The sequence below is a fragment of the Condylura cristata genome, unplaced genomic scaffold, assembly GCF_000260355.1.
Source record: "Condylura cristata isolate star-nosed mole 26May11 unplaced genomic scaffold, ConCri1.0 scaffold00020, whole genome shotgun sequence".
NCBI classification, from domain to species: domain Eukaryota; kingdom Metazoa; phylum Chordata; class Mammalia; order Eulipotyphla; family Talpidae; genus Condylura; species Condylura cristata.
Window position 1 is genome coordinate 3,948,242 of NW_004567121.1, and position 22,179 is coordinate 3,970,420.

A 22,179-nucleotide genomic window follows, 5' to 3' on the forward strand; every position below is an offset into this window, starting at 1 on the left:
AGGGAAATTTTGATGGAAAACTTATATTTGTAATAGAATAAGTTAGCAATATTCCTTTTCATTAGGAAGGAATATACCATCTAACTCATTTGATAGATTACAAATAAGAATAAAATATGAATAAGCAGACACGAAAAGGGAAATGTGGGTTTTTAATTACAGAAAGATTTTATAAGTGTCACTGGCAGTTATATTCTGGCAATTTTTTATTTTTGCCTGAGTTATGTATGAAAATATGTTCATGAGGCAGTTGTTTGGTACCCAAAATACATACCCTCTTCTGAAAACTGCTGGAACAGCTCTTCCTTGTCTCTGTCAGTGAAATGATATGACATTAAGGTGAAAGAACTAAGTGAATGTTTCCATAGCAAATGGTGCCACTAAAAATAGGGTTTGGAGTTAAAGTAGGATGAGGAATAATTTTTTTATTGTTTCCATGGAAAATAAGAAAGTGGAATGATATATCCACTGATTATCTGCGCCAATGAAGACTTAGGTAGAGTCAGAGATTTCCTTAAAAGAAATGGAATGGCATCTACTGACAAGTTAACTCTCTAAACGGCAGTTAATCATTTCACTGACCCTCTCCATGACCTCTTCCTGTTCTAAACAAGGAAAACAAATGTGTGGATATAATAAATTTGTTTCATAAATATTAAAGTTTTTTATCAACTATGTTTTTATTTCTAGTTACCTAGTAATTGATCTAGGTATTTCTATGGTAACTCTATACAAAACTGCATAGGGGATGCCGACCCTGTACTAACTGATGAAGTAGGTAAAGCTTGATTTTTTGGTGCATCGAGAGTCCTCTTGCAGCTCAAGGACATATTCTGCAGATGCCCTAGACCTGCTTTTTCTACAAAGGCCCCATTTATCCTTTCCTGTTGCCCTGATTCAAATGCATCCAATACATAAGCCACAACAAATAAACTTGCACTTTAGTAAACTAATACCTTCAAGGATGTGAATGGCAAGTATTCATTGATGTTTTCCTACCTCTATCTTCATTTAATAGGAATATGCATTATTTTTTAAATCCTGAAGAAAAAAATCCTATCAAATGTACAACTGCTGACAATAAGCACAACGTATAGAGAATGAGGGGAGATGTGAGGTGTGGGTCTTGTGAGTTCCCATTGTAATGCCAAGTCCATATTTATATGGACTCACAGCAGGTTTTGATGGCATGCACATGTTCCTACTTCATATTCACAATACACCTATGAGATAAGTATTCCCATTTCAGGAATTAGGAAACTCAGAGAAGACTTGGCAAAGTACATGTAGCTAGTGAGTTTAGAAGCCAAAATTACTTATTCTCCTTGGTCTATTCAGAAGATGGCATTTGAAGATGAGCCTGTTTTCAGATAATTTAAAAGCTATACATCAAAGGCTAGAGCCTTGTTCTGCAAATGAATTGGTATCTTGTCTTTTCTATTCCTATGTTTACAGACAGTTGCCTAGTATGTAATAGCTTTGTGAAAATGCATATCATTCCCTACCCTCTCTAAGTTTTAATATCACACCCATAAAGGAAGTGTACTGGGGTGGGAGTATTGGATGGAGGGAGTCCAGTGGAGCATGGGCTTTGGTGGTGACAAAGTATAAAAGCATATATTTGAATTTATAGCTTCTAAACCAACTTTACTTCAATAAATATAACTGGAGGAAAATGTATAAGCTTAGTATGACTATGTAATTATTATATAATCATTTCTTCAGGAAAAACAGACTGCTGGGTTCACAAGAGTTAAAGGCAGATCTGAGGAACATAGTCAGACAGGAAACAACTCAAAAATTCTTCTGTAGTAGCCCAGGATTGTAAAATTGTAATTAATTTAAGCCATGATAAAACAAGTTCTTTTACCCTTTTTCAAAACTACTATTAGGAAAAGGAGTTAATCCTGGGTTTTATAGGCATTGATTCAAGTACTTGATTACCCCTATTAGAAGACAAAGATGTCCACTTTCACCACTAGAATTCAATGTAGTATAGGGCATACTAGCTAAATTTATAGGCAAGAGGAAAGACTTAAAAGAAATCCAAATTGGAAAATGGAAATAAAACTACTGCTATTTGCAGGTGACCTGGTAAATTCCAAAGGTGCCACCAAAAATTTTTATTTTAGTAAAAATTTTATTTTAGTAAAAATAGTAAATCAGTAAAGTGGCAAGCTGAAAAATCATTATATAAAAATCAGTTGCATTCCTACATGCAAACAACAAACTTAAAGAAATCAAGAAAACAACCCCATTTACAACTGCATCCAAATGAATTTAAATACCTATGAATAAATTTAAAGGAACTTCCTTTTTGTATGGCATCTGTAATAGCTGCTGCTCTTCAAGTTTTGAGGTGTCACCAAGTACCATGAGAAGATAGCTGTTGGAAAGGCCCAATTAACAAATCTGATGGTAAAGCCAAAAAAGAAGTGTCCAAAAGCGAAGGTCAGAAAAAGCTCAAAACATAGTCTTGTTTGTCAGTGCAATGTATGACAACTCTGTAAGGAAGTTCCCAATTATAAGCTTATAATCCCAACTATTGTTTTCTTAGAGGCTAAAGGTTCATTGTTCCCTGGCCGGGGCAGCCCTTCAGGAGCTCCTTAGTAAGGAACTTATTAAACTGGTTTCAAAACAAATAACTCAAGTAATGTACACCAGAAACATCTAAGGTGAAGATTCCTGAGCCACAGGTGAAGATGCATAAACAGGTCTCAACACTGTACATTTTGAAAAATAAACTTTATTAGGTGAGATAAGTGGGAATTCTTCTTGGATGAGTCCTATTAGTTGATTCTTAGAGTTGCACTCCTCATCTTGGACCATCCAGGAAGGTGTGGCACCTGGAAATGGAAGACTCATTAAGCAGAAATGAACGCATCATCAGGTTACTGTGAAACACACCCTAGTTATAAAATCATATGGGTAGACTTTTAGCATAGTTACTCATATATCAATAGTTCCTTCTTTTTTGTTGAGTATTACTCAATTGTTTATTTGTTGAGGGACATTTGTATTATCAGCACAGGGCTGCTACAAATAAAGCTTCGATGAACCATGGTTTGTATACAAGTCTTATATGTAGAAAAAAAATCTGAAAGTCCTGTACAATAAAAACTTTAAGACATTAAGAAATAGAAGACACAAAAAATGGAAAACTATTCCTTGCTCATAAATTAGAAGTTAACGTTAAAATGCCCATCCTACTCAAAGCAATATACAGATTCAATGCAATCCCTATCAAAATTTCAGTGGAACACCTCACAGAAGTAAAATAAAATCCTTGAAATTTATATGGAACCACAAAAGGTCCCAAGTAACCAAACAATATTGACCAAAAAAAATCAATGAAAGAATCACACTCTTAGACTTCAAGGTATACCACAAAACTATAAAAAATACAGAACACTACTGAGAGCCAAGAAATAAACAATCTATGAAAAAAGAATCAAAAAAAAGGAGAGTTTTTTTTTTAACAAATAGTAATGGGAAAACCAGTCACATGCAAAAGAATGAAACTAAATTACTATCTCATACCATGCACAAAAATTAACTCAAAATGGATTTTGCTTATAAGGCCTGAAGCAAGCAAAATACTCTGAGACACTGGCTTCCATGATGTCTTTGGGTCCTTGACTCTAATGGTAAGTGAAACAAAAGCAAAAAACAAAGAGTTACATAAAATAAAAGACTTTTGCACAATGAAAGGAACTATCATTTAAACAAGAAAGCCCTCCAGAATGGAGAAAATATTTGACCATTATATATCTGACAAGAGGTAAATATCCAAGATTTATAAAGAACTTTTACAACTCAACAACAAAAAGAAATAACCCAATTAAAAAGTGGGTAGAAAGCTAAATAGATACTTCTCTGAAGAAGACATATAGATGGCCAAAAGGCACATGGAGATATGTTCATCATCACTATCATCAGAGAAATTCAAACCAACACACAATGAGATACTACATTATACCTGTGAGAAAGGTCTATATCAAATAGATCAAGAACAACAAATGTTGATGAGCACCTGAAGGAAAAAAAAAAACAAAACTCTTGTATATTATAGGTGGGAATGAAGACTGGTCCAGCTCCTACTACAAATAGTATAAAGGTTTCTCAAAATACTAACAAGTAGATCTACCATATGTTCCAGTGATTCTACTCCTAGAGATCTATCTGAAGAACAAAAAACACTAATTCTAACAAAACATTCACTCCCATGTTCATTGTAGCACTATTTAAAACAGTCAATCTATGAGCAACCTAAGTGCCAAGACACAGATGATTGAATCTGGAAGTTGTGGTATATATATATATATATATATATATATATATATACACACAAAATGGAATGCTATTCAACTATCAAAAAAAAAAAAAAAAACCACACACACACATTAGTGGCAACACAGATGGAGTTAGGGAAATTATGCCAACAGAATGATTTTAATGAATTCTATATCTCTTTAGACTTTTTGTTCCTTTTTTTTTTTTTTAAGATTTATTATTTATCCATACTGAACTGGGGTACAAGCCAGAGATGCGGAGGGTGAGAGGATTCACCAGAGACAGAGTGGGGAACAGAACAGGCAGATCGACAAAGTACACTGCTGAGGGGAGCAGCGGACGGGTCAGGAGACGTCTGCCTCGCCTTATGGATCTCCTCCGGGGCAGGCGGGATCGAACTCATGCGGAAGTGGCTTAAGCTTCTTTGTGCTGTGCTTTAACCCGCTGCACCACCAGGGAGGGCCTGTTTTCAGTTTTTAAGGGAATATACTTAGGACTTGAACCACTAGGTCATAGGATAATTTTATGTTTAACTTATTGAAGATGCCAAACTGTGTTCCACAGTAGCTATACCATTTTACATGTCCACCAATAATGTCCAATTTTTCTATATCCTCATTGCCACTACTTCCTAATTATGTTCACCTTAGTACATGTGAAGGGACATGTGAATATTGTTTTGATTTCCATTTCCCTAATGATAAATGAAATGGACTATTTTTTATGTGCTTATTGACCATTTGTATATTTTCTACTGAAGGTCTTTGCCCATTTTTGAGTTGAGTTTTAGTTTTGGATTGTAAAACTTCTTTATATATTTCTGATGCTACACTTTTATTAGATATATGATTTGCAATATATATTCTATTAATTAGATTCTTTCACTTTCTTGATAAGCATAGTTGGATGCATAAAGTTTCAAATTCCAGTGAAGTGCTATTTATCTACTTTGTCACTCATTATTTAACTAATATTTAATAAACCATCATAAACTCTGTTTCCAATGTCATGAACTCTTGTTTTTACAAAAAGTTTTATAGTTTTAGCACCCAAATTAAGGTATATGATCCATTTTGACCATTTTGCCACTTAATTTTTGAATGTGGTAAGAGTCCAAATTCATTCTTTTACATATGGTTATCCAGTTGTTCAAGTAAAATTTGTTAAAAGACTATTCCTTCACCATATAGTGGTCCTAGTACCCTTGTTAAAAATCAATTGGTCATAGAGATATATGTTTATTTTTGGACTCAGTTCTATTCCTTTCATCCACTTGTCTACTCTTGTGCTAATGCTATATTATTTCAATTACTATAATTTTATATTAAGTTTTGAGGTTAGAAAATGTTTGTTCTGTTTCAAGGCTGCTTGGACTATTCTAAGTTCTTAGCAATTCCATGTGAATTTGCAGATTGCATTTCCCACTTCTAATAGATAAAGGAGCAAACTCCACACGATTTCTACAAGGATTATGTTTAATCTGAAGATGGTTTTGGAAACTATTGCCATCCTAACAGTATGAGGTCTCTTAATCCATGAACATGAGACATAGGTCCTTTTTAATTTCTTTCAGCAAAATTGTACAGTAGGAAGTAACATTTATTTTACTGAGCGTGTGAAATTAGAAGGGGAAGTAGTGACCAGGACTGGCAGCTGGACACAATGTTCAGGTGTCTGATATAGTGGGTAGTGACACTCTATGTTGAAAAAAGGACAGAGGATGCAAGGAGACATCATTGAATTGAGTTTAGGTGTATGAAGAGTCAGTGCCTAAGAGATACTTAACTCAGAGAACTAACAAGTTCTCTTTCAAAATACCCTCCCTCACTTCAGCAAGGGTCCATGTTTGGTATTGAAAATTATACTCCAAAGCTGAGAACTCTTTTTTTCAGAAGATTTCTTTGGCATCAAAGAAAGATGTTTTATAGACTGTGTATTGTGTTATCATATATTGCAGTGAGCAGTCTCTGCCCTATCAATAGGTTATTATATAGTTATGTCAAACAACTAGAATCTAATTTTTAAAAATAACTTCACAAATATCACCATAAGAAATTTTTTTTCTTTGTTTTAACATAAAATACAGTTGAGGGTTCTCTATCTTTGGATAATGTGGGTCCTTTATACTTACCACATAATTTTCTTTTTAAATATTCTCTAATTAATGACACAAGTAAATAAACTTTTACTCAAAGTATGGGAACATTTTCTTACATGCTTTATTTCCCCTTCTCTCATGACCCTCTCTCCACATACTCCCTGCCACACACCACACATGTTAAGAATATATGACAAGTGATGCTCAGCTCCTTGTCAACTCTTCTAGGAAGGAGACAGACTAAAATTAATATTGCAGTTGCCTAGTGCTTAGATCATTGCATTACCTAGCAAAGGTAACATATTGTGTATCTATCAGTATATTATTTAATATCAGTAAAAATTTTTTGTATATATATTCTCTAAAATGCTTAGAAAGGGTATCTTTAAAGTTATTGTCTTTAAAACAAATCTAATGGCTTAAACTAGAGGAGTAAGCCCAAAGACTTTTAAAAATCAAACTAAAGTGTATATATATATATATAATATAAATTTATAGTAAAATGGCAAAGTGCTAATGATAAAAATAAAACCTAAGTCAGAGTACTAGTCTACCTTACTGTAGTTAATACTAAATAGTGACTATGTAAAATGAGAAATTGTCTAAATCATATGATACTATTAATGACAGGACTTATTTTTTATTAAAATGGAAAAAATACAAATGACTTAATCCATAAAATACAATAGTTTTCAGACTCTAATATCAACATTAAATCAGCCTATGGACAGAAAAGATAAGCTATTTAAGAGGCTTTTTAGGGAAAATAAGAAAACATTACTAAACTTGTTACTCTGCATTACAGACAGCTACCACAGGCAAAATAAATAAATAAAATGGCAATTAAATTGATTGTAGTACTTTAATGTTTTAAAGAAAACTTATTAAAAATACAGATTTTTTAAAATCTTACATTCTTGACAGATATAGGACAGATATAGCATGCATCACCTACCTTTCTAAATAGTAGGGTAAACACAATTGTAGAAAATGTATGTTAATTAGTGGTACAATACTATGAATTTAAAAATCCAAACACACACCTACTATCTGCTGTTTTGATGTCAGATTACAGTCTGGAACTTAGGTCAGGTTAGTTCCAAAATGGAATATTGGGTACCAGACCAGTACTGGTAAACTGTGCCTATTTTGACACAACTTCTCCAGTCATGAAAGTATAAGTCACAAAGAAAAAATTTAACCAACCAATTATTTGAGATACCAAGAAAGGAAAGAAAATCAGTTTTGTAAAAACACTTTTCCCTCTTTTTTATAAGCTTCTTTATTTACTCCGGATAGTTAACATAACAGTGTTCAATAGTGAAGTAAGCGGATTTTACACTCACTATTACTGTATGGATAGAAAAGAGCCATATTCGTTTTGTTTTTATACGTCATCTCAGATCACTGCAACATGGCACATGACAACAGAGATTCAGAGGCACACAGTGAATAAAAACATTTAACATTGTCAAGCATTCAAAAGATAAATGCAATCATATAGCAAAAAAAAAATCAGTTTGTAACCTTGACTTTTCCCAAGGATGTGAAGAACCATTTTGTGTGTCAGAAATCTCTATAGCAAAGGTTCCTAAGAGAGAGAAAAAATTATACAGATTAATATTTTTTACTCAACAATTTCAATATGTACAAAAATGTATGCTAGCATTAGTTTGGTTTTTTTTTTTTCAGCTTCTGTGAAAGCAAACAGATCTAATGTATTTTTTCATTCAATTTTCACAAACTAATACATCTATATTATGGAATAATATTCAGTAAAAAGGGGCAAAATATTGATATATAACTTGATATATGCAACAACTTAGATAAATGATAGATGCAACAACTGTGATGAATGAAATTAATCTCAAGAGCATACATAATGTTTGTGATTTTCAATGTAACAAAATTATAGAGATGGAGAAAAAAATTAGTGTTTGCCAGAGGAGAGGGATAAAGGTAAGGAGTATGTCTATAAAGTGGTATATTGAGGAGGGGAGTTGCTTGGTGTTGATGAAAGAATTTAGTGTCTTGGTGGTGGTGGTAGTAGTGTATATGTGGTATGTAAAAAAAAAGTTGTAAGCACGTACACACACACATGCGTGAATGTGTAAAACAAGGGGAAGTCCTATAAATCAATAAATTTGTATTATAACAACATCAATGTCCTGGTTTCTATGATGCTGCAATTGAAGAAGCTGATAAAGGATATGTGGGGCTGTTAGGTTATTTTTGTAAGCAGACATGAAACTATAATCATTTCTAAATACAAATAAAACAAAACTGTGGTATGTCCCTACAGTGGGATACTAATCAGTAGTTAGAAGGAATATCAACAACAACATGGAGTTTAGTTAATATATTTAAATAAAAAAGAATTTTAAAACTGCTCGTAAAGCAAAACCCAAACTATATACAAGAGACATACTTAAAATACAGTGACTCAAAATAGATAGATAAAGATTTATAGCCAAATGGTGACATAAGAAAATAGGAGCCTGGCAAGATGGTAGTAGACTGAAGATGCTGTACTCATCTCCTCTCAACTAAATCGTAAAAACCTTGAGAGAACAATGGCACAAACTAGAAGTATCAGATTGGATGAAAGCAGTAAGAAAATCTTTTAATGTTTTGAATGATAAGAGAACACAACCCACAAGAGGGAGGAGTGGCTGCTATACCAAGCCCCATACAGCTAATGATTTGAGCACATATCAACATCAGAGCTCCTGGGACATAACACAGCACTGGATAGAAGAAGTATAAGTAGGAGGTAAGTAGGGCTATTCATTGTTGGAGACTACTGGCTATTGACTTGCCCCTGAGGTTCTTAATATAGAGCAGCTGTAGCCTGAATCAGGTCAGGGCACCAGGGTTTCCTTATAGAAAAGGATACTACCCAAAGCCCAGACTGAGACATCCAAAACACCCGCCACTTCCCATCCAAAGGATTAAAAAAGAAAGAAAGAAATGCTTGAACAAAGTACCAGCACACATCCCAAGAATAGACTCTGTGCAGGAATTAAAAGAGAATAACTCCCAATCTGTAATTCCATTTCAACTACAATCTGTGCCCAGTACTACCTCTAATGCTTAAAAAGAGCCTAGAGTGGGAGTAGACTCAAATCATAAGAGACAATAAAGTCAAGGCGCTGGTCTTCAGGAAGGGAACATGGTGGATCCCCACCACACAATTCTGGCACCCACAGCCTACTAGAAAGTGTAAGCCCTGAATCTATTGCAGGCAATCATGTGGTGCTCTTCTGCTCGAGTCCTCTTTTATACTTATTTCCTTTTGCCATTTCTAATTGTTAAATTACTTCAACAGGTGCAAAGACAACATTCTGAAAATCTAACCCTATAAAAATGCCATTAAATGGCCCTCCCTGGTGGCGCAGCGGGTTAAAGCACTGCACTGAGAAACTGAGGCCACTTCCGCATGAGTTCGATCCCCGCCTGTCCCGGAGGTGACCACATGGCTTGGCAGACCTCTCCTGACCCGCCCGCTGCTCCCCTCAGCAGTGTACTTCATCGATCTGCCTGTTCTGCTTCCCGCTCTGTATCTGGTGGATCCTCTCACCCTCCGCATATCTGGCCTGTACCCCAGTTCTGTATGAATAAATAAATAAATCTTTTAAAAAAATACCATTAAACAGTTAAAAATGAGGAGACGAACATATCACAAACGTCAGAGAGGAAAAAAAAAAACCCTAAATAGAGCCCTGACTCAGTAGAGCTGTAGAGCATGACAGATGGGGAGTTCAGGGCAACAGTTCTGGAAGTGCTTATGGAACTCAAAAGAAAATAAAGGTATAAAACAACAACAGAATGAAGATAAGAAAAATAAGAAGATAATAGAACTAAGAAACACACTATAGCTGATTTAAAAATTATAATTGAGGGCTTCCAGAGCAAACAAACAAAAGCAATGGAGAGAATTAACGAGCTTGAAAATACAATGTTGGAGAACAATACAGAGGAATAAGAATTTTAAAAATGAAAATAGCATTGGAGCCCTCTGGGATATCTTAAAGAGTAATAACACCCTTATCATAGGGATTCTATAAGAAGAGAATGACAAAGTCACAGACAACTAAGCCATTTACCATGGAGGAAGAGAGGGAAAGCAATTTACCATGGAGGAAGAGAGGGAAAGCAACAATTGTGGCCAATCAGAAAGAGTCAGAGAAAGATCATCCAACAGATAACATGAGTAGTCACATATACTAACCTCAATAGAATCTTCAAACAAAAATATAATAAAAGTAACATGTAAAACAACATAAATGGAAATAAATAAAAAAATAATGGGAAGCCCTCAAGAAAAAAAAAGGCAAGACAAACCAAAACAAAACGGCAATGAGCACTTATGTCTCAATAATCAGCTTAAGCGTAAATAGTCTAAACTCACTAGTCAAAAGTTGTAGAGTAGTTGCTTACAAGAAACTTGCCTTACCAACAAAGATAATCATAAACTTAGTGTTAAAGGCTGGAAGACAATTATACAAGCAAATGACAATTTTAAAAATATGGATCAGTTATAATCATATCTGCTAAAATAGACTTTCAATTAAAAAAGAAAATGTTGATTAATTGTCTAATACAACAAATAGACATAAAAATAATAAATGTATATGTACAAAATCAGGGAGCACCAAAACACATAGGAAAACTAAGAACAAAATTTCAGGAAGTATTGATAACAATATAATGAAATGAGGGAACTTTACTATTCTTTTACAACAATGGACAGGTTAACAAGACAAAATATAAATAAGGAAACAACAGCTTTAAATGAAGGGACAGACCAAATAATTCTCACAGATATATATAGATCATTCTATCCTGTATATAAATCAAAATGTTTTTAGACACAGTAAACAAATACAGAAAAATGACATGTTACAAAATCAATACACAAAAATCTATAGCTTTTTTATATAAAATAATGAAAAAGGAGAAAAATAAACAGGAGATAAGATAAAGTGATCTCTTTTGTAAATGAATGAGAGAATAGTCATAAAGACTCAATGACAAAAATTAATGAAATGCTAAAATAAATATAAACAGGTAACAAGATAGAAAATTAATATGCAGAAACAGCAGTTTTGAGGATATAATCATAGGAGGGACAATCTAGTTATAATAGCAACAGAAAGGATAAAATAATTGGGATACGTAAGGAATGCTCTAAAACCTACATAAAGAAAACTACAAACAGGGGCCTCCCTGGTAGCACAAGGGTATTAAAGCATAGCACTATGAAGCTATCCACAGCCACTGCAGCATAAGTTTGAGCCCTGGCCAGGTACCTCACCCACATGGCACAGCAGACCTCTTCTGTCTCTCCCACTGCTCCCCTCAGCAGTGTATTCAGTCCATCTGCCTGTTCTGCTTCCCACTCTGTCTCTGGTGAATCTTTACACACATTCCCTCTGGCACCTCTGGCCTATACCCCACTTCTTATATGCATAAATAAATAAATCTTTTAAAAAAGAAATTAAACTACAAAACATTTCAGAAAGACAAAAAGTAAATTTTAATAAATAGATATTTCTTGGTCAGGATGTCTCAATATTATTAAAATGTCAGTTCTTCCCATGTTAATTTATAAATCAGTGTGAACATAATTCTAATGCGTTTTTCTTATTGGGGCTAGAGAAGTTAACCCTACAGTTCATATGAAAAATAAACTCACAATAAAATGTACATAAATACTTAAAGGAAGTATACTTTGGTAGTAGTAGCCCACTAGTATGCTAGAGCTGGTCAGTTGATTGTAACTACAGTAAATCCTCATTTAACATCTTGGAAGCTGCCACTATAAGCAAAAATGACTTATAATGAAACCAGATCCTTGAATAATGCCATTCATTCAACATTGACTGGGATTTTTTTCCGTATCAATTTTATAACAAAATTACTTTGAAGAAAAAGACTGAGAATTTGCTCAAATTTTGAGAGCTCGTGGTTAAAGCACTGGTAGCTTGAAATTGGCCACAGTGGGACTATTTATATCAAGAAATTGGCAAGTGCTACAAATCAGGACTTCTTCCTCCCCTTCTTTGGAGAGCCAATTTACCAGCAAACCTTCAGACTAGCCCTAAAACCGTAAAAGATTACCAAGTTTCTACCATTAAAACAGTATGGACTGGCACATAAATAGACCCAATGGAATAGAATAGAGGGTTCAGAAAGAGACTTGAAACACTTTTTAATAAATGACCAAGAGACAACACAATAGGTATTTTAACTGAGGGGAGTGGAGTTGTAACATACATTTGAAGAGGTGCTAGTTATACCCCCAAATAATATACAATGTAATAAGTCATTGTTATTTTAATTTTAAACACCTTTTTTAAAAAGCCAGCTTTTTTGTACTGAATATTCTTTCTGTATATGAGCATCTTTTCAGTGCCTGGTATCAAAAGGTATTAAATGAAAAAGTGGGTTAAAAAGTTTCAGCTACCCAAAGTAGCAGGTTATAAAATCAACACACAAAAGTCAGAGGCCTTCCTATATGCAAACAACCAATCAGAAGAAGCAGATATAAAAAAAAAACAACCATCTCCTTTTCAATTAAAACAAAAAGAATACCTGGGAATCAACCTAACAAAAGAGGTAAAAGACCTATACAAAGCAAATTACAAAACACTATTAAAAGAAATACGAGAAGACACTATGAAATAGAAAGACATCCCCTGCTCATGGATCGGGAGAATTAACATCATCAAAATGGCCATCCTACCAAAAGCAATATACAAATTTAATGCCATCCCAATAAAAGTCTCAATGACATTCTTCAAAGAAATAGAAAAAATATTGATGAGAATCATATGGAACAACAACAGCCAAAACTCTCATGACTAAGAAGAAAGAAAATGGAGGCATTACAATCCCAAACTTCAAGCTATACTACAAATCCATAATAATTAAAACTGCATGGTACTGGAACAAGAACAGACATATTGACCAGTGGATTTGGATAGAAAACCCAGATATAAACCCACAGGTTTATGGGCAGCTAATCTTTGACAAAGGAGCAAAGAAGATACAATAGAACAAAGAAACTTTGTTCAGCAAATGGTGCTGGGAAAACTGGGAAGCTACATGCAAAAAAATGAAGCTAGATCACTACCTCACACCATACACAAAAATCAACTTGAAGTGGATTAAAGACCTAGACATTAGAACGGAAACCATAAAATGTCTGGAAGCACAGGTGGGTGAAACACTACACAACATAAACTTCAGTAACATTTTTGAAGATACGGCCCCCAATGCAATGATAGTGAAGGTAAGGATAAGTAGATGGGCTACATCAAGTTAAAGAGCTTCTGTACAGCAAAAGAGACATTAGAAAAAACAAATAGACACCCCACTGATTGGGAAAAAATCTTCTCACACAAAACTAGCAATAAAGGACTGATCACAAAGATATACATAGAACTGATAAAACTCAACAAAAATAAACAACCCCATCAAAAAATGGGCATAAGGGCCCTCCCTGGTGGCGCAGCGGGTTAAAGCACAGCATTGAGAATCTAAAGCCGCTTCCGCATGAGTTCGATTCTCGCCTGACCCGGAGGTGACCACTTGGTGTGGCAGACCTCTCCTGACCCGCCCGCTGCTCCCCTCAGCAGTGTACTTCCTCGATCTGCCTGTTCTGTTCCCCACTCTGTCTCTGGTGAAGCCTCTCACCGCCTCTGAGCCTCTGGCCTGTACCCCAGTTCTGTATGCACAAATAAATAAATCTTTAAAAAAAAAAAATGGGCATAAGAGCTAAAAAGACACTTCTCCAAAGAGGAAATGCAGATGGCCAACAAACATATGAAAAAATGTTCAACATCACTTATAATAAGGGAGATGCAAATTAAAACCACAATGACATACCACCTCACACAGTGAGAATAGCACATCTTAAAACAACTAGCAACAACAAATGTTGGCAAGGATGTGGAGAAAAAGGGACTCTCCTGCACTGCTGGTGGGAATGCAAACGCGTAAACCACTATGGAAAACTGTTTGGAGTTTCCTTAAACTGCTAAACATGGAGCTTCCCACTCCTAGGTATCTACCCCAAAGACACAAAAACACTGATTCAAAAAGATAACCTGTACCCCCATGTTTACTGCTGCTTTATTTACAATTGGAAAGACATGGAAACAACACAAATGCCCAAAAATAGATGCCTATCCTAAATTAAATTAATATACATTATCATCAAGTACATGGAACATTCCTAAGACTGGTCATGCACCTGGACATAAAACTGGGACTTCCCTGATGGCACAATGGCTTAAAGCACAGTACCATAAAGCTATCACAGCCAATGCAGCACGAGTTCAATCCCCAGCCAGGGAGGTGACCCACGTGCTGTGACAGACCTCTCCCAAACTGCCTACTTCTCCCCTCAGCACTGTATTTCAGTCAGTCTGCCTGTTCTGCTCCTCACTGTCTCAGGTGAATCCTCTCATTCCTGCACCTCTGGCCTATACCCCAGTCTGCATGCATAAATAAATAATCTTTTTTAAAAGGTCTAAAAATTTTATGAATATATAAAGCTTCTTCTCTGATAAAAGTGGTATAAAACTAAAAATTAACCACAAAAGTAATCCCAGAATAAATCAAAGTATCTGGAGATTTTAAAAAAAAATGCTTTGTAAAACTCTAGGGTCAATGAAGAAATTAAAGAAGAAATTAAAATGTATCTGAAGATTATAAAGGAAGCACATAGCAATACAGGTTTACATTAAAAAAAACTCAAATAGAAATTTTAAATTTACAACTGAAAATACTAGAAAAAGAAGAGCAACCAAAACCAAAAATTAGTAGAAGAACGGGAATAATAAAAATTAGAATGGAAATAAATGAAATAGAAAATAAAATTTTCAAAAGATTAGTGAAATGAAGAGCTGGTTTATCTTTGAAAAGATAAACAAAATTTACCAACTCTTAGCTTGGCTCACTATAAAAAGAAGAAAGAAAACCAAAATCAAAAGAATCAGAAATGAAAAAGGTAAAATTACAACAGATGCCATAAAGGTTTATAACATCTCTCTGTAAATGGACAAATTTTTAGAATCATAGAACCTTCCAAGACTGAACTAGGAAAAAACAGACAACTTAAATAGTCCAATCAAAGTGCAGAAATTGAATAGGCAATCAAGAAATTGAATAAGCCCTAAGTCTCCTTAGGGCAAAAGTATAGGATCAGATGTCTTCTCTAATGAAATCAATGAGGACTTAATATTTATCCTACTTAAGCGCTTCAAAAAAAAAAAAATTGAAGAAGGTCAAAAGTTTATAATGCTGGTTTATAAAGCCAGCATTACCCTAATCCCCAAATCAAACAAGAACAGCCCAAAGAAAAATATAGATTAATATTTTTAAGAATATTATGTAAAATTTCCCAACAAAATCTGAGCAAACTAAATCCAAAATATATTATGAAAATCACCCACCATGATCAAGTAAGTTTCATTCTGGGGATACATGGTTGATTCAACACATACAAATCAGTCAATGTCATTCACCAGATCAATAAAAATAATCATTTAAATAGACACCTAAAAATACTTGACAAATGCAACAGCCACTTACAATAAAAACTCTCAATAAAATAGAATTTATCTCAACATAATAAAGGCCACACATGACCAACCCACACAGAACTTATACCTAGTGCAGAAAAAATGGAAGCATTTTCTCTAAGATCACAAACAAGTCAAAGTTGTCCATTTTTGTGTCTACTATATATTAATATTGGAATTTCTAGCTGAAGTAATTAGGTAAGACAAACAAAAAGAACCTAAACTGGAAAAGAAGTGAAGTTATCACTATTCATAGTTGACACATTACACACAGAAACTATATAAGTTCTACTAAAAAGCTTCTAGAAATTATATATGAATACAATAAAGTGGTAGGATACAAAATTAATACATAAAAGTTTCATTTCTATATGCAAATAATGTATCAAAAGAGGTAGAAATTTTTTTTTAAGATTTATTTATTCATACAGAACTGGGGTACAGGCCAGATGTGTGGAGGATGAGAGGATTTACCAGGAACAGAGTGGGGAGCAGAACAGGCAGATCCATGAAGTACACTGCTGAGGGGAGCAGCGGGCGGTCAGGAGAGGTCTGCCACACCATGTGGTCACCTCCAGGGCAGGCGGGGATCGAACTCATGCGGAAGTGGCTTAAGCCTCTTAGTGCAGTGCTTTAACCGCTGCGCCACCAGGGAGGGCCGAGGTAGAAATTTTAAGAAATCTATTTACAATTGTACCAAAAAGAATGAAATACCTGGGAGTAAACCTAACAAAGGAAGGTGCAAATTCTATGACAAAAACTATAAAGCACTCTTAAAGGAAATAAAAGAAAACACACAAAAATGGAAAGATAGCTCATGTCCCAGGATTAGAAGAATAAACACTGTTAAAATGGCCATGTTAGTTAATGCAATTTACTGGCTCAATACAATGGTAATAAAATCACAATGACTTTTTTTCAAGTAAATAGAATAAACAATTATAAAATTTGTATGGAACCACAAAATAACCAAAGCAATCCTGAGAGAAAAGAAAAGTGGAGGTGTCACACTCTCTGACTTCAAACTATACTACACAGCAAAACAGTATGGTGTTTGGAATAAATACAGAAACATAGATCAAGGGAATTGAATAGAGCACCAAGAAATACACACTAAGATGGACAGTTAATCTTTGACAAGAGAGCCATGACTCCAACCTAGAGAAAGGAAAACCTCTTTAACAAATGACATGGGGAAACATGGACAATCACATGTAAAAAATGAAACTTACTTAACTACATATATAAGAATTAATATAAAATGATTATATACTTGCATATAAGACCTGAAACCACTGTTGGTGAGAATATAATTTGGTATCGCTTCTATGGAAAAAGGTATGGAAATACCTTTAAAAATTAAAAATAGAAATACCACATGATCCAGCAGCACTCGTAGGTATTATTCAAATAGTAAGAAAACTTTAACATGAAAAGACTTATATAAGCCTATGTTCATAGCACATTATCCACAAAAGTCAAGTTGTAGAACCAAACTAATGCCTGGTGACAGATAACTGGATAAAGAAATTGTGGAATATATACTCAGTAAAAACTACTCAGATATGAAAAGGATGAAACAGTGCCCTTTGGACCAAAATGGATGGATCTTGAGGTGAGTATACTAAATGAAATCAGAAAGTGAAAGACAGAGACTGAAAACTTTCACTTATTTGTGGAATATAAACAACCAAAGAATACATTACTGACAAAACACAGTAAAAACAATCCTTAGAATCTGTGAAAAACATACTGGGTACAAGAGAGAACAGAGGTTAAGAAAGGGGACAGGACACTGACATGGAGCTTTGGTGAAAGGTGAGTGTAGATTGTGCACATATGGAGATGTGAAGGTTATATAGATAGCTATGTAAGTGACTTGTAAATAAATTTTAAAAAGCACATGTGTTGTCTCAAACACCTATAAAGCAAATGGGTTAAATGTATAGTGATGTTCACTGTATTGGTTTCTTTAAAGTTTGAAACTATTTCCAAACAAAATTTGTGAAATGTATAAATATATCTGAAATATTTTCCTGGAAAAATTTAACTTTTTACTTTCCTACAGCATGTATGTTATATGGTATAAAATAATTTTTTCATGTACTTTTATAAACAAAGTATTGATTAACTATTATAATACTATATAAGATACATGCTCCAGGGAAGTAATTATGGTTAAAGTAACACTATTAATGACAGACTATTATTGTATTTCCCAACTCACTCAAATAGTCATTATACATACTGCTATACGACCCCCAAAAGGGTGGATCCTTAAACCACTTACTCTTCTAATGATCGATCTAAGCCTCGGTCAGGAGATCGATGGTGAGCACGTTCTGGTGAGTGACATTTTGTATTTTGTTTTATTGTAGAACTCAAATGATAAGCATTACTTGAGTAATTCTGGCGGCGAAGCTCTTGCACAGCCCTCTCCCTAAAGCAAAACAGTGAGATTTTAAAACTTCGTTTGCAGTTGAATATTAATATTATTAATACTGTTATAAAACTATAGCTCAATTCATACATTAAAATCTATCATAAAATAAGCAAAATCTGGGCCCTTACTGGTGGCGCAGCGGGTTAAAGCACAGCACTAAGAAGCTAAAGCCACTTCCACATGAGTTCAATCCCTGCCTGCCCCAGAAGTGACCCACACGGTGCTGTCACCTATCCTGACCCACCCACTACTCCCCTCAGCAGTGTCCTTCGACGATCTGCCTGTTCTGCTCCCCACTCTGTCTCTGGTGAAGCCTCTCATCGCCCCTGCACCTCTGGTCTGTACCCCAGTTCTGCATGCACAAATAAAATAAATATTTAAAAAAAAATAAGCAGAATCTGTTGTTATCTAATATACAATAGTTTCCAGGCTGAACACTACATAGAGACCAACTAACTTGCCTTTCAAAGCGCTCTGTTCCAAGTTGTCTTTTAGTAATATCTAAATCAGCCTCCAGTTGTGTTACAACATTTCTGAACTGGGCAACATCTCTACTCTGGATGGCCCTGTGAAAGAAAATGTGAGTGACAGGTGATTAAACTTAAAATATAGCTAGGATGACTAGAAGACATTAAACCATGTTAGCAATGGTCTCTCAGCAGGGCCCAAGTCAAATAAACATCAGACATATTTGTAAATAGACATATTACTATATGCAAAATGTGCCAATTTTAGATGTAGTAAATGTGCAAAGTACCCTAGCTGAAAAGCCCATACTGTCCCAATCCCATTTAATTAGTTAAACCTTTTCTGTCAGTTTCCCTATCATTAGATGGGGTGGTACTACTATATATCTATACTATTTATTGCAAATCATTTTTATAAAAGTACATCTAGGTATTAGGTGCATAGTAGTATGATGAAATAACACTAGAATAATTAGCACCACAATTAATATGTTCTATTTTATATTATAGTTGATAATATATATATTATCAACTAAGAACTTTATATAGGCTTATAATGAAGTTTAATATACACAGTGTTAAAACAAAATCTCTTCATTTGAAGCTTTAGGAAATTTAAATTGTAATTTACAGTGTTAAACACACATGTATTTATGGTGCAAAATCTACAGATACTGAAGAATTTTGGGTAATGAAAAAGTCAGACTTTCACGATTGTGTTCATGATATAGGCAACACTCCTTTGACTATAATGCAAACAATACTGAGTTGATGCAAGAGTTAGTGAACTAAACAGATGTATTTATAAAAGAAAATAGCTTTTCAATTTAACAAAATTCTCTTAGGACTAAATTCTTCATTACCATCAAGAAGATAATGACAGAGATGAATACTATTTGCAGAACAGTCTGTCTGTTTGCTTTCAGGATTACATACACACTATAGAAATCTAATTTTAGAGACTAAGATTACAAAAATGTATTATGTTCCCCAGTTCTACATGATAGTACTTAATAGCTGATCTAAAACAGAATATACCCTTTTAAGGTAGGAGTTTTGGCACACTTCATATACTTCACTAAGGCAGATTTCCATTTATCAGATGATCCTGCAGAACCAGTTGAAGGTATAACCAAAGCACATTTGCAGTGATTAAGAAGACTCAGCCATTACTGCCAAAACCTGCAGAGTTTCTAAAAGATCTGGCCCTGATTCTGCAGTCTTTTCTTAGACAGAAACACCTATGAATAGCTAGGAACCAAGGCCATGATTTCCATTCTCCCCAGATCTCGTTTTCAAATCAGTTGGATGAAAAAGTATTTTGGAGGGGACAGATAATGGGATTGGCTGTGGGTGTGATGTGGTGACAAACAGCTGAGGAGGTGTTATCCTATGCTTCTGTATGGCATACAGTAAAACACTGTAAAACAATGTTATCTCAACATAAATAATGTTAAATGCCGTAAAGAAACTTGTATATTTTTATTTGTACATTTTTTATAAATAAATAAATTTAAAAAAAAACAGAAGTTAAGTGTCCCTAATTAATTTTGTGATAAACAACCAAATTTCTAACACTTCTGCCAGAGATCTTGTGTTAACAATATTAGAGAATTAAAAACAAACAAGCAAACAAACAAACAAAACCCAATGCTCTGGGTAGGTCTTCTATAATGCAGAAGTTCTTTTGTGTACCCAGTATAAATTTATAGGTACATTAAGAAATAATATGTGCCAAATGGTAGCAATAGCAGATGGATCCATACATAGAAAAATTCTTATGATTTCAGAAGAGCTTGATTTTCCCCCTAATCTGGTTATAATATTTCCTAAAGACATTATTTCATTTATTTTTCCTACTTTTCAAAATTTTATTTTATTGTGGTAATACAATTTTTTGGTATTGATTCAAGGGTATAATATCACACCTCTCCCAGATGTATGTCACCAGCCACTTTCACCATCAAGATACCCACAGTCTTCTACCATAGTCCATTAGGCTCCCTCTACACATTGCTGTCTACCCTCCCCACAACCTCAGGGAGCCTTAAGTTTACAGACCAGCTTTCTATTATACTCAAGGTTCTGTTGGAAAAAACCAAGAGATGGTTAAACTTAAATTTAGATAAACACATAATAGAAATAAACACTCTCAGGCAAATAATGGTTTAAGCAATGGCAAATTATGGACACTAAATTTTCTAAATTTGATCTTTAAAACCCTCCCAATCTGGGCCCTCCCTGGTGGCGCAGCGTGTTAAAGCACTGCACTAAGAAGCTTAAGCCACTTTCGCATGAGTTCGATCCCTGCCTGCCCCTGAGGAGATCCACATGGCGTGGAAGACCTCTCCTGACCCACCCGCTGCTCCCCTCAGCAATTGATCTGCCTGTTCTGCACCCCACTCTGTCCCTGGTGAATCCTCTCACCCTCCACAACTCTGGCCTGTACCCCAGTTCTGTATGAATAAATAAATAAATATTTTTTTAAAAAAACCCCTCCCAATCTATAAAATGCCAAAAATTAAGGAAATAGGACTTAATATTTTATTGCTGACCAACTCACATTTTATTTTCTGCCAAACAAAGGTGTTCTTTAAGAAGCTGAATTTCAGATTCTTTTTCTTGAAGGGCTATCTGAGACTGATATTCTTTGTCTCGATTGGCCACCAGCAAAGCTTCTAGATTCTGCATGGAGATTCTCTCATTTGTCATCTGACTCCTGAGGAGTTCTATTTCAGAACGAGCAGAATCTAACTCATTCTCCATCTGTATAAAAATAGGAAGGTAACCTATACTTATTCCTATTCATTCAACTGATACTATCAGAGATTCATTAAATATCTGTATTATGTTATAAACTGGCAAACCTTTTTAATTAAGAATTTTGCTCTTATCAAACACACACACAAAGTATCATTTTACCCACCTCTCTGATCAGATAAAAAAAAAATCATTCAAGACTCATTAATCCAGAGCTGTAAACAATTTCCATTCCCCTTTTCATATTTCTACAAAATTGACATGGTGTTATCTGAGACTACTGCTTTGTTCTGAATTAGGTGAGTCTAGAAGATGTTCTATAAGCCAAATATTTATTCACAGGAGGAAAACCAGATATAACTATTGAGATTTCAAGAGGAAAAGAGTTGGATTAGTGGTAATTGCTATACAACTATGTGAATATATTTAATACAATTGAAATGGACATTAAAAATGTTAAGATAGTAAAGATTACACTATGTACATTTTAACACAATAAAAGAAAAACCACAAACTGTGTAACAC

At 34.5% G+C, this 22,179-nt stretch overlaps 1 protein-coding gene across 9 annotated transcripts in view; it reads right to left on the minus strand.

Moving 5' to 3' along the window:
• Positions 1-2,768: 2,768 nt before the first annotated feature.
• The window catches only part of TSGA10 (testis specific, 10), a 76,650-nt gene continuing 57,239 nt past the window's right edge, over positions 2,769-22,179 (minus strand). For 5 of the 9 annotated variants that reach the window (XM_012727480.1, XM_004686155.2, XM_012727479.1 and 2 more), the window contains 4 exons: positions 21,458-21,660; positions 18,889-18,993; positions 18,275-18,424; positions 7,434-7,982 (listed from right to left, as the gene is read on the minus strand). In XM_012727480.1, coding sequence (XP_012582934.1) covers positions 7,958-7,982; positions 18,275-18,424; positions 18,889-18,993; positions 21,458-21,660 — 483 coding nt within the window. In that variant the 3' untranslated portion in view covers positions 7,434-7,957. Of the gene's footprint in view, positions 2,847-7,006; positions 7,983-18,274; positions 18,425-18,888; positions 18,994-21,457; positions 21,661-22,179 lie in introns of those variants that run through there. The other 4 variants (XM_012727477.1, XM_012727482.1, XM_004686154.2 and 1 more) reach the window with 2 other exon arrangements.